The sequence below is a fragment of the Eschscholzia californica genome, unplaced genomic scaffold (genome assembly GCF_041429995.1).
Source record: "Eschscholzia californica isolate CP2 unplaced genomic scaffold, dmEscCali1.0.p SCAF_1, whole genome shotgun sequence".
NCBI lineage: Eukaryota > Viridiplantae > Streptophyta > Magnoliopsida > Ranunculales > Papaveraceae > Eschscholzia > Eschscholzia californica.
In genome coordinates, this window is record NW_028238198.1 from 84,490,736 (window position 1) to 84,504,487 (window position 13,752).

General features: G+C 36.1%; 3 protein-coding genes and 1 long non-coding RNA gene across 4 annotated transcripts; 3 read left to right on the plus strand and 1 right to left on the minus strand.

Annotated features, from left to right (window-relative positions):
- The first annotated feature begins 1,239 nt into the window (after positions 1 to 1,239).
- Positions 1,240 to 2,880, plus strand: LOC147570288 (putative F-box/LRR-repeat protein 9). The gene is made up of 2 exons (XM_086672712.1): positions 1,240 to 2,076; positions 2,261 to 2,880. Exons 1-2 carry the CDS (start codon positions 1,601 to 1,603, stop codon positions 2,730 to 2,732), a joined length of 948 nt encoding a protein of 315 aa, XP_086528838.1. The 5' UTR covers positions 1,240 to 1,600; the 3' UTR covers positions 2,733 to 2,880.
- Positions 2,881 to 3,364: 484 nt separating this feature from the next.
- On the plus strand, positions 3,365 to 5,694 carry LOC147570289 (putative F-box/LRR-repeat protein 23). The gene is made up of 2 exons (XM_086656875.1): positions 3,365 to 3,933; positions 4,845 to 5,694. The coding sequence occupies exons 1-2, from the start codon at positions 3,620 to 3,622 to the stop codon at positions 5,365 to 5,367; spliced, it is 837 nt and encodes a 278-aa protein (XP_086513001.1). The 5' UTR covers positions 3,365 to 3,619; the 3' UTR covers positions 5,368 to 5,694.
- A 939-nt stretch (positions 5,695 to 6,633) lies between these two features.
- Positions 6,634 to 8,978, plus strand: LOC147570290 (major pollen allergen Ole e 10-like). The gene is made up of 3 exons (XM_086656876.1): positions 6,634 to 7,180; positions 7,977 to 8,007; positions 8,548 to 8,978. The coding sequence occupies exons 1-3, from the start codon at positions 6,763 to 6,765 to the stop codon at positions 8,651 to 8,653; spliced, it is 555 nt and encodes a 184-aa protein (XP_086513002.1). The 5' UTR covers positions 6,634 to 6,762; the 3' UTR covers positions 8,654 to 8,978.
- Positions 8,979 to 9,395: 417 nt separating this feature from the next.
- On the minus strand, positions 9,396 to 10,111 carry LOC147570291 (uncharacterized). The gene is made up of 2 exons (XR_015239117.1): positions 9,768 to 10,111; positions 9,396 to 9,664 (listed from the first exon to the last, which is right to left on the minus strand). It is a non-coding gene; the product is annotated as an uncharacterized LOC147570291 (long non-coding RNA).
- Between the last annotated feature and the right edge of the window lie 3,641 nt (positions 10,112 to 13,752).

Here is a 13,752-nt window from a genome sequence, read left to right on the forward strand (position 1 = left end):
CCAGATATTGAGTTGTCTGATGGCAAGGATGACTTCAAACCCTCTATTGAGTTTGTTGATTATACCGATCACTTCTATGAATTTGAAGTCAATACCATTAAACTAGAATATTTCAATTAAGATAAAGAACCATTTCATCATGAAGAAGACAATCACGACATAGGGAACTGGTGAGATTTTTTTTGATGTTTTATGTTTATACTTAAAGATTTGTCAGGATCTTATTTTGTCAAGTCTTTATTTTATAAAATAATATGTTAAAATGTTTTATAGAATATTATTTTATCTATTTCTTATAAAATCTTTTATTTTATAAAAATTTTAAACAGTCTTTATTTTATAAAAAGATTATCTTATATAATATTTTTTATAAAAAATATATAATATTATAAATTTTATATAAAATCTTATTTTATAAATATTAATAAATATTTATAAGTATTTCATTTTATAAAGAGGACTAAGATAAAGAGGGACTAAGCTTAGGAAACCCTAGACCTATATAAATTTGGTTTACTCCTAATTAATAGATCGCAATACCTATGGTCATTCTTACACGTATCAGACATCCCACACCAACCCCCGTTTGTAAAACTAAACACTGATGCTTCTTGAGTTGACACTAAAGAATCAGTAGGTAATTAGCACCATCTTTCATAAAGACAACAGAAATTCTTATATGCTCACACTTTCATTTTTAACACACGAACAACAGAAGAAGGAGAAATCAAATTAAGGCTTACTTTTGAAGGAATAGCCGAATAAGCAATCATTCATTAAATCGAGTACCTTCATTTTGAGAGTGATAATCAGACAATAATTAATCATCTCAACAACTCAAGAGACCAGTTACAATGGCAAACCAGGGCTCATGTCTCATCAATCAAGCACTTGTTGCCTCATTTCAAGCCACGATTTTCACGCATACTCCTCGTAAAAGCAGTGATCTAGCTGACTCTTGGCTAAATAGGTTAGGAAGAACAATTGTACGAGTAATTGGGAGTTTGTTCCCTCTATTATTAGACATAGATATTGTACAGACTCTTTAGTTTTTTAACCTATTTTATTTCGACGAAAAAAAAGATAACAAAACTTCATGATAGTTTATATGTTGATACATAAAGACCCCTTCTTTTATCTCGCTTTAGGCCTACCGACTACTTGGGCCGGCCATACCAATCAGTAAACCAAAATTCGAATCACACAGACTGTAACCACTAGAATTTGATCACTTACACATTGACCTAAGCTTGCCCGTAAATTGATTCCATAAATAAGAACCCATAATAGTCAACTTCTTCAAACCTACTAATAATCCCACGCAACACCCAACCAAATCTTCCATTAAATTCTTAATAAAAACAAGAATTTTCCATTAAATTTCTCCTGCAATTCTATAATCCAAGATTATCAAATTTTATACTCCCAAAATCTAAATAACCCAAATCAAGATTTCAACTCAATTAAGCCAAATCCAGTTGATTTAACAAATACCTAACAACCAAAACAGAGTATAAAATCTAGATGGGTGGAGAATCCCTGTTTTAAACAAGAAAATTTGATACCCTAAATATATGATATTTAGGTTTTTTTTTGGGTCATGTACTCACACAAAAGGTCAAATTCAATAGATGATCTGATGGAAGACTGGATTAATTCACCTCCATATTCATATTCATCAACATCAGATGAAGAAGATAAACAATTACAGATTAGAAAAAAGAGTAAAATTGAATCAAGAAAAGGGGAAGTAGATCAAGAACAAGAACAAGAACAAGAATTGAAGAAGAAGTGGGTAGAATTGCCATCAGATGTTGTTTCATTGATATTTAAAAATCTAGGAGTAATTGATATATTATATAGTGCACAATCTGTTTGTTCAATATGGAGAAATGTCTCAAAACAATCTTGTTTCTGGAGATCAATAAACATTAGGAGGCGATCTGATTTGTTTGTGAGATATGATTATTTACAAATTATGATTAGAGAAGCTGTTGATAGAAGCTCCGGTGAATTGGATCAATTGATTCTTGAAGGTTTGGGTACTGATCAACTTTTACTTTATGTGTCTCAAAGGTAAAGTTTTCTTTTACAATTTGTATTTCTTCGTGTTCGTGTTATTAGAAAACTATTCGTAGTTATAAGCGATTTCTTCGACTGCATAACTTATGGGGCAGACGATGTCATCGTAACAAAATTGTAGCTCGATATTACTTTTCAATATATCATCTTAACTCCTCGTTCCGTTATCTACTCTCAGATGCAACGCATTGAGGTGTCTACGACTGATATCTTGCTACGGAGTGTCAAGTGTTGGATTGACTGAAATCGCCAAGAAAAATCCCTTGCTGGAAGAACTTGAACTATGTGACGGTTACTTAAAAACAGAAGACATAGAAGGTGTTGGTAATTTATTGAATCAGTTGAAGTCATTTCGGTTGAACGACAGAGGCTACCAAAACATGAAGTTGTGGGGTGATTATGATGCATTAGCCATTGCAAATAGCATGCCTCAACTTCTTCACCTCCATCTTTTTGGATGCTCAATAAGTGATTATGGTTTGAGTGTCATTCTTGATGGGTGCCCACAGCTTCAATCTCTTGACCTTCGTCAATGCTTTCGCCTCAAACTACAAGGAGATCTTCTAAAGAGAATTGCAGATGCTGGAATTACAAGTTTAAAGCTTCCATGGGACTCTACCGATGACTATGAATATGATTTTTATAGCTAAGAATTCGATTCTTACTAAGAAAATTATTTTCTTTGTGTTTGACCTTATCAACCATGTATACTTGAAATCTTAAACAAAATAGTACAATTTTGATACTTGGAACCAAATATTGAATCTGAATATATGCGAACTCCGAGTACTTCAAAAATTATAGTGACAGAAAATCGTAAATTTTTATGTTGGGTTGTTTCATGTAGGTTTGCGTAAATTTTTGTACATTTTTTCTCAACTTAAAATGTGTGGAGTTGAGCCCATTTGGTTACAAAATCGACTGAAGTTCACCAACCTCAATAAGGTCGAGAACTGAGAACTGCTTAATACAACTCAAATTGTAGACTCTGGACGAATTTTATTATAGAATTGGGCTCAAGTCTATCTAATTCAACTACAATTTCCAACTTTAGAACATTGGCTATCTTTTTTTTGTTGAACTACATTGGCTATCTCATCAAAAAAACTTTAGAATATAGGCGTTGAATATAGGAGACGTTCCTTCATTTTTTTTCAACTTAAAATCGGTAGAGTTGAGCCAATTTGGTTACATAATCGACTCAAGTTCACCAACTTCAATAAGGCCAGGAACTGCATCATACAACTCAAATCGTAGATTCGGGGCGAATTTTATTAGCCTGAGTCTATCGAATTCAACTATAATCTCCAAATATTGGCGTTGAATACAATAGAGTTTGGCGACTTTGCAAAAAAGTTGGGTGCATCTTATACCATAACAGTCAAATTAGATTTACCAAGTCTTCGAAACATACCTAAAGTCATGAGTCACATCATCAAACTTCAAACCACCTCTCTCTCTCTCTCTCTCTCTCTCTCTCATCAGTCTTCCTATTTTGGGTTTAAGCTTTCATTTTGATCAAACTGAACCAGATTCAATGGAAGAAATGAAAAGGAATTGGCTAAGCTTGCCACCAGATGTTATGTCTCTGATATTTCTTAAACTTGGGGCAATACCCATACTATACAAAGCTCAATTTGTCTGTTCTGATTGGCTAAAACTCTCCAAAAACCCCCAATTCTGGCATTCAATTGATATGAGGACACCCTCGGATTCATTTCTAGGGTTTGAAGATATTTTGAGTAAAGATAAAATGGCAAGGGAAGCAGTTGATAGAAGCCAAGGTCAATTAATTGAGTTTTCTGTGGAAGAATTTGCTACTGACGAGCTCTTGCAATATATAAGCATAAAGTAAGTAAATTTGATCTTTTCAATTATATATTTCTTTACAGTATAAACCCTAAACCCTAGATTGTGAAACCCCAAAATTAGAGCCAATTAGTATTCAATTTTGTTATGTTTTTTATAAGATTATAAAATTATAGACAAACTTTTGTGTATAGGTTTATGACAATATGACTCATATATTACCAAAATGAAAATTTTCGAGACTATGAAGTGTGACCGGTGTGTTAGAGTTAGCCTTACATTGGTTGTGGGGAGGGGGTTGGTGTCTTGGTGGTCACTTTATATGTGAGGAAAAGCCTTAGCTTTTGAGCTAGGTTTTGGCGTGACAGGCCCACGACCACTTCGGCAAAAGGAAAGTGCAGCCACACAATAGTGCCATAAACGATTCGATCTATAAAGAGAAAGGGATAGAAAATCTATTAGGAGAAAGCCGAGTAGCATCCATCTCTTTGTTTGAGCATGAAATGGTGTAGATGAAACCATGAGAACTCTATTCTTTGTTCGGTTTGTCGTCTCTCTCGTTTCATCTGTAATGCACTCGTTAGGTGGGTATGGTATGAAGTAACATGCCGATTGTAATAAGCTGTTTCAGACACTTATTATGGGAATTCATTTCTTAAAGAGATGTGTGGTTACTTCTAAGGGCTTTTTGTCTTTGGGTGTTGAAACAATAGAGAGAGAGTTAGATTTTATTGTTGGAAGTCAACCACCTCGAACATTAAGGTCGTCTCCATGAGATCTCAAGCTTTACTCTCTGCATTTTCGAGGGAACCCTATTGAGGAAGACTAAGAAAGTTAACATGGAACTAGTATTTTTATGTTTTATTGAATGAAGTTCATGACTGACTCAAAAGAATGTACATGTGATTACTTCTTCTGCATTACAATAAAACTGTACTCTTTATGTATTCTAGCTGCAGTTCGTTGAGATGTCTTCGACTTGTATCTTGCAATGATGTTTCCCCAGCTGGATTGATCGAAACGGCAAAAAAACTACCCTTACTGGAAGAACTTGAACTGTTCCATTGTTCATTCACAGCAGAAGTTCTTGAAGCTGTTGGCCGTTTATGCCCTCTGTTGAAATCCTTCCGTCTAAACTACCGAGCCTACTGGTATTCACGCTTAAAGTGCAATGACAAGGCACTAGCCATTGCGAAAAGCATGCCTCAACTTCGCAAACTCAATCTTGTCGGAAATAAGTTGACAAATTATGGTCTAAGTGTCATTCTCGACAGCTGCCCACACCTTGAATCTCTTGACTTGCGACAATGCTTCAATCTCAATTTGGAAGGCGATCTACTAGAGAGATGTGTATATGGAGTTCGACATTTGAGACTTCCGAGTGATTCTTCTGACAGCCATGAGTTTTATGCTCGAAGTTTTTGGTTTCCACCCAACAAGTCAGGGTTGGAGCTCAACAATTTCTGGAGAAGATGATTTACATGGTGATTGGTGAATATAGGCATTCTTGCAACTAGAATATGTGAGTTTGGATATGGAACATTAACTTTCGTGTATAGAGAATTGAATCAAGCCGCAGATTACTTGTCGAAGGTTAAACCGATTAGGGAGGAGATACAAGAGAGATCGTTGATGCAGATACACTAGGAGTCATTAGGCCCCCCGTAGAGTTCCCTGTAATGTTTTTTTCTATTTTAGTGGTTTTGTTTTTGAAGTAAAAGAAGAAATTAAGGTATCATTTTGTTTTTGAGATTTTAGATTATGTTTAATGAGTTCGGTAAAAAGATCAAATTTTTTAGATCACATGATGAACCTGAATATGTCTAAGGTTTCATTCATGAATATATTCTCAATCTCGAAAGAATACGTAAAACAAGTGGGAGAACAAAAATTAGAGGCATCTTAAAAATATAAATGTACGAAAGAAATGTTCGTCTGATGGAGTTATAGCCGTGAGGCTACTGTGTTTGGGGGAAATGGAAAAAAATGGGTACAAAATTTCGGGCGAGAACCAACTTCGCATGGAGAACCAACTTCTCTTTTCCTGTCGTTTGACACTGAAAACCCAAGACATAGTAGTAATAGTGGCCCCAATACTCGGGTTATACGTGCATGAAACCCAAGCCCACCTACCAGTTATAGACTACAGCTCGTTTGCCACTCATCAGCTCGTACAAACTACAAAGCCAAGAGTTGCATTCTGGGGTTTAATTTCCGTCCCAAACGCCTCTCTCTGCTGAATTCTAGTCAGAATTCGTGGTCAGACAAAATTCAATAAAAAGAAGGAAGCATTAACATTTTGTCTGACCACCTCCTTGGGTCGGGATCTGCCTGGAATAGTGGCTGGACATACAATTAGAATTTTTCCCAACCTTATATAGTACCATATGACAAAAGTTGTAGGTCCAACAAAATAGTCGGTGGGGTCTAAGTCAAATTGAAGGTCAGTCGGAACTGAGAAGTAATAAAGGAACATCCCAAGCAAAATTAATACCCTACCCTCATTTGAACTCAAAGCTAAAAAAAGATACTAGCAAAAAAGCAAGAACTAGACAGAAAGCTAGTTTTCTAGCTTCTCCCTCAAAACTGCATAGACAGTTTATCAGGATTCTGACTCTTCCTTCCTTTAAAGTTTGAAATATTTCATTTTCATTTTATTCATCACAACAATATTATTAATATCTTATAGTACTATTTTCTCACTTTATAGTACTAATACTACTCAGTTGCTTTTGCCAAGTAGGTGGGCAGTGGGCTCTTTATATGCTCTTCTTTCTTGTTCTTTGCTCACTTCCAAGTTCTAGAGACTAGAGAGATAGAGAGGGAGAGGGAGAGAGAGAGAGAGATTAGTGGTTTTTGTATCAAACCACTATGGAAAATGGAGTATGGGTTTTAAAGAAAACCCATTATTTGATGATGATAGTGATGAAAATCTTACTTCTAAGTTGTATAACAATAGAAGGAAGAGTAGAAGAGAAAGCAGAATCAATTGTTCCAATCCCAACATTTTCACCACCAGAAGGAAATACTACATTTTTAGGGGGAACAACTTGGTGTATAGCTAAACCTGGTGTCTCACAGGTTGATTTACAACAAGCTTTGGATTGGGCTTGTGGACCGAAAGGCTTGACGGATTGTAGTCCGATTCGATATGGTGGACCTTGCTTTCAACCTGATACTCTTCTTTCTCATGCCTCTTATGCTTTCAATAGTTATTATCAACAAAATGGTAATTCTGATATTGCTTGTAACTTTGGAGGAACTGCTACCTTAACAAAACTTAATCCAGGTAAATTTTAATTTTTTGTTTTAAATATGTTACAAGTTTTTTTTTTTCTTTTTCGTGTTGAGTTATGAGTCAGTGAATTTGATTACGGATTACACAACACCATAGCCGGCCCAAGTGTTTGAGGGGCTCAAATCTGTGTCATAATTGATACCACAGTGAGAAATACAGATAACAAACGATGGTGTTTTAATGAGGATGTAAAGGTTATATACAAACTCTTGAACGTTAAGCTGCAACTTAAATTCTACTCGTATCTTATCCAAAAATAATCTTAAAAAATTTAGTTCAGACTAGTCTATAAGACCTAGATTTCGGGCCTCTAATGACATTGGAGTACAAAGCAATTTTTGGTTACTTTGCGCCTGAATCGACCTATGGGTGGCAAAGTTTCAGGTCTATCTCCTTGTATTCTAGATTTTAACAGATATTGGGTCAGAATTGGCGCTAAGGGTGCAAAGTTTGAGATATATCTTGTATCCTAGATTTTGTGATTTATAGAGGTAGGATACCCCAAAGTTTTCCGGTCAAACGGAAATGACACCATATTGTGGTCCTTAAGCATGAGAATGTGTTCAATGTGGTCCTTGAATTCATAGGTTTAGGTCCCTAAGCATGAGAGAGTATGTTTACTTAGGTCCTTGAATTCGGTCACAGATAGGGGACCTTAAACCTTGACATCCAAGTAAAGCACCAAAAAACAGAGGATTCGGGTATTTCACTTTCTTTGATTAGTTAAATTAAAAAGATCATCATGTCTGGTGCTAATCAAATCTTTGTGTTTATTCTTTAATTGTAGGTTACGGAAAATGTAGTTACGATGCCTCAGGGTAAGTCCATCTATATCCCTTTTTTAATTACATATCTCGTCCTTGTGGTACTATGTAATATACAATCAAATTAATAGAGTACCCTCAAAATATTATTTGTTAGGTTATATACATATTATTATTATTATCTTGCCCAGGATATTATTTACTACGTCACCAGAATTCTAATACATCTTGTCACGTTCAGTGTGATTTATCACGTGTTTTTATTCATGACATGAAATGTTTGTTATGTCTAGTTCTTTCACGGCTTAGTTTGAAACCATATTAAGTTGTAGGTGATATGACTCTAAAGCCATATATAATTTGCTTGCTCGTAAGACATTCCTTTATCTATGTGACGAATACTCTTACATAATTTATCCAAGTCCTAACTCCTCACATGATATGTCTAGGTACACTTACCCTTAAAGCAAAACCATTTCACATTGATTTTGGGTTATGGTATTAACCTTTTCTTTTTAGTTCAACAAAAAAAAAAAAACTTTTCTTTTGGTGTATCTTTTTTTTACATTTTTTATTTGTGCTTCATTGTTTCAGGCCGGTTGGTTCTTCATCACCCCCTCCTCGTCCTCCTCCTAAAATGGGTTTTATCTGGTGGGAACTTGTAGGGACTATTATGTTACTTTTGTTTTTAAGAAGCTAAAGCTACAAAAGAGTTGGCCATTTTTGGCCTCACTTGTTTCTGATTTTTGGGCACAACTAGGCCTTAAATGAAATTGAGAATTCTTATCATGTGCCCTTAGAAAACAAGGTTAATTAGCTAGAACTAGAAGGTACAAGTTGGAGATTGAGTTGTAGAGGTGAATTCTTAAAGTACCTAAAAGGAGAAAGAATAAACTTTAACATTTGCTTATACCTAGGTTTAAGTATTTTGCTTTGGTATTCTTTTCTTTGGTGTTCTTCCAAGAATTAAGTTCCTTTTATGTTTTGGGGTTCCTTGATTAGCAAGTCATTAATATTTAAGTTTATTTATTTTTCTAATCATGGCATAACATAGCCCTAGTCAATTACCACCGAGACAATCAAGTCGCACAACTTTGACTAATCTACGGATTATGAAATTTGTTGACCGATAATTTGTCAATTCTGATATTTAAACTAGTCCATTGACTAATATATTGACCCTAAAGTGTAATTTAATTTTAAGAAGTCCCATTACTATTTCAACAAAAAAAAAAAAAGTCCCATTACTAGTACACCTATCTTGAAACTTAAAAGGGGTAGTAGGGGTACAAATTGAACTAGTGACCTTGTGGTACTAGTGCCACTAGAAGTCCCACTTGAGTTATACACAATCATAAATTTTCACATAACTAGAGGAGAATAGGGAAAAAAACAGGATCAAGAAATCAATGAGACAGAACTTAAAAATGGAAGAGGTAATAGATAACAACACAACTGATCAATTTATAAATATATAAAAGATAAGTAATTGAAAGATGATTAAGCAGCTTTTGCTGTATGACTAATACATGATGAATCGAAGTCATTCAGATCTTCAACCAGATCTCCATCTTTATCTATATCTAAACTACTCATTGTTATGATCCCATCATTACCCATTTCTAGATCTGCAATCAGATCATCTTCTCTCCATTCAGATCTCTGTTTCATCTTCTTTAGAGCTTCTTTTCTCACTTCATGATCTAATATCCTGCACAAAGAAAAGTGACATTGAGAGGGAAAGAAAGTGATTAAGATTTGAGATGGATAATGATCTTGATCTTTACTGAGTTAGAGAGAGAGAGAGAACATACTCAGTAGAAAGAGCAAATGGGTGTCTGATCCCTATCACACATAGAGGAAGGCCATAGCTGCAATTCTGGATCAAGTTGGGCTGCATTTTTCTTTCTCTTTTTTAGCAACTTTTAAAGAACAAGTTTGAGCAAAAGAAAAGGAAAATAACTTCTTCAAAGAAGAGATAGAAGGAAAAGTGGAGAAGACAAGAAAAGTGGGTTTATTTTGATTTGTTGAATTTATGTTGTTTTCTTCGTATATGGGTAATGGGGGTTTGAATGTGAGATGGGAAAGTGGTAATTTTAGTTAGGGTCTCTGATGGGCAACGAAAAAAGAAAAACATTTTAAACTGTCTTCATTTGACAGCCAATGTGAGAAGGGCAATAGTTATATACACTTACCATTGTTACCTTTTCTTTTGTTGAAAGCTTACCATTGTTACTTTTGGTTTCGGTGTACCGATTCAACGAGTTGACTCAGCGAGTCTATAACCGAATCACTGGTGAAATTGGTTACTACTTTGATTTTATTTGTAACTCAATCAAAATCATTTTCTTTCCAAATTAATGAAGAAAAACTAAGGAATATAACAACTCAATATCTTTCGTATTTCTAACCGATAATGTCTGTTATCCAAAACAGATGATTCGTAGTCGAATCTCACTATCGATTTAAGATTGGAAAGAGGAATTGTATTCCTTCTGTGTTTACTGATTTATTACTTAAAAATCAACACACTTCTGATTTTAAAAAATCAGAATGTCTTTGATTAAGAAATCAGATAGACTAAAAAGAAAAAGAAAAATCAGAGGATTAGAAGAAGAAGATTTTTTTTTTTTAATCGAGGCGAGGTATTCCTCTTTCCTTAAGACAATTGACGCCCTGTATAGTACCAAACAGTTACCGGCGTTTGTCTCCCAGGATACAACGATTACCTTTCAATTCAATGGTACTTCGAATTAGAAAGCAGTCGAACTTGAAAGTATACTAACCTCTGACTGAATGCAAATGGACCAAACTTCTTGCTTATGAAACTCCTTGAAAACTTTGATAAATATTTATCTTAAACTCTCTAATATGATCTTCTAACAATGCTTGATGCTCTGGAAAAACCCGATTGAAATTTGGAGTTGATTTGGGTCCTATAAATAGGTTTTAAATAGGCACATTCATTAGGGGCATGTCTGTTGGTTTTTAGGGACGCATCTATTGGAAAGAAACGTGACGGGTCACTTATTAGCAACAGACATGTCGGCTCGGATTAGAGTCGTCAGACCGCGCTCAAAATCTCGGGAGGAACGCCCTCCGTTAGATCTAGAGACCGAAACTAGCCCACAATCTAAAGGAGATAAGCTGTTGGATTGAGGTTCGGGAGATATCCCACTTCGTGCCCGACAAGGATTTAACCAGATCCGTTGGATCTTGCACATTTGCGCGGAGCGAACGTCTGCCATCAGATCTGGTCGTGTTCGTTTTGCGTAAATGGTCCCCAAACCAACTTTTCGTTATTGCGACTTAGTCCCTAAATCAACCAAACATCGATCGAACTTCAGACTTAAATATCTCATTCATCCGGAATCGGATTTGAGTGATTCTTGACTCTAAACTTAAGAGCTCGACGAAACAAACGCAATGGTGTGCTTCGTTTCTGAGTTTGACGACTTGAACCGATCCAAAATCGACTCCGATTCCAACAGTTACCTAGTAGGCTAATACACTCAAGTTTTTCACATTTCTTGGATACACACATGTTGGTCAAAATTTTTGACCAATATCTTCTTCCTTTGTTCTCTTCTCTCTTCTTCTCCCTCTTAAGCCTCTTCTACCCAATCTTTTCTTCTTGTTTTTGATGTCTTCCCTCTTGTTCTCAAGTTCACCATTCTAATTTCTCTTTCTTCTCATGAGCAAAATTTGAGAGAATGTTAAATAAATTTTTCGTCGGAAAGATAAAACCGATGTTGTACTCAAGTTGCCGAAATGTGAAACTGATGGGTAACCCAAGACATTGATGGAATCTAACCGACTGATAACAAATAACTGTATTTGAAAATAATATTGATAAGTTTTTCGTCGGTAAGATGAAAGTGATATTGTACTCAAATTGTCGAAAAGATGAATCCGTTGTGTCATATAAGGCAGTGGTAGCATCACGTTGATCCTGTAATGCAATTTATCGGAATGGTACCTCCGATAGGTTACCTCCATGAAATTTTTTTGCTTTTCAATAATAACACGACTTTCATTGAAAGAAATACTTTATTTTTTTTTTAGGGAAAAAGCTTCATGAGACATTGTGTTGACAAAAAACTACACCTGGGCCCTCGACGATAAAATGTCCATCGAGACGTCAAGCCCAACTCGGCTCGCTTGTCCTTGTTTGGGCCCAGCCCAGAAGTCTCTTAATGGGCACTCGTCAACTAGACCCTAAAACTCGTGTCAAGGCCCAATCATGTGCAAAGAGTTTCCACGTGCACAAAGCTCCACACGCCCGAATCTCCACACGTCTGGCGCTCGACACGTCTATATCTCCACGTACCGCGTGTAAGAGATTATTTAATGAAGAGATCCTCTACATGTCAAATATATCCATAATGACAAAGATCTCAGACTTGGTCAACGTAACTCCAGCAACGAATATTCCCCCATTAATGAAAGGCATAACATGGTAACGTCTCACATAAATAATGAGACCATGTACATGCACACTGAGAGTCATTACCAGAGAACATGCACAATCGTTGTGCATGTACAACTCGTGCACACGTCAACACATCTCAGGTATCTTGCCATGCATTTACTCTGTAACGGTCAAGCCTTCACTCCCCCCAACGGATCACTCCTCAAGCCTATATAAAGAGGAACACTTTCATTTCTCAATCATCGAATGCAGAGCAAAGCAACCCATACTACTTCTTCTTTCTCCACTCGCTCTCTGTTCTTCGACTATCCTTGAGACATTTTGCATATAAGTTCACCTGGTTCTTGTCGTGGACACTACTAGACGCCTCAAGGGTGTTAAAGCTTATCTTTGCTCGACGCTTCCTGTTCGACGCTTCCTGCTCGACGCTTCTTGCTCGACGCTTCCTGTTCGACGCTTCCGGCTCGACGCCTCCTGCTCGACGCTTCCAAACGTCTTCGAGGAGATCACAACCTTCTTCTTGCTCGACGCTACTGGTAACATCTACTCTCATACTTCTGATCATTTCACTCCCGTAGATTCGAACTCCGGTCATTCTACGAGCCTAGCCACTCTCCGATTATACATCAACGGTTATACCCTCGGCTTTTCATTTATTATTCATTGTAATACTTTGCTGACTTGACCGTCGGAGGGCCCTTGGCAGGCACCATCCCGGTGTCCCCCCAAGCCTTCACGGGTTTGTTTGTGTCTGTTCACCTTCTTTTGCAGGTTTCTTTCACACGTTGCTGGTGCCCATCAATCAAGAACTCGACGTTTGAAATTCCAGAAGACGTTTCCGCTACCGACCTTCTGACTTCCGACCCGTAGACTTCTCACCGTCTACAGACATTCTTGTATCTTTTTTAGTGAGTGATTTTTTAGTCCCTTTCAACAAAAAAAAGAGAGTGATTTTTTAGTCTTTATTGTTTTATATGGATAATAATAAGAATGTGAAATTTATCCACTTTCCTCAATTTTGGAAGTAGTGGAAGATTTGACTTAGTCAAAACAAATTACAGAGTCAATCCAAATGTAAGTGTGGCAGTTAAAAGTGGTGAGTGTATATAAAATTCCTTTATTGAGAGAGTGAATTTCCAAGCTGTTATTTCTGTTATAGGCGCTCATTGAGGGCACTTTGTAGAAATAAAAGTGTAGTTTTCTTTCATTAAATAGTCATTATAATTTCAAAACAAAAGAAGTTATGTACCATTATGACCCATTTTGTCCATTTTCTAGGAATAGTTATGATAAACAAGCTATAATAGTTGTAGTTTCAAAAAAGAGAACTACAGTATGATAGTTGTAGCTTTCCCTATTATATTTAA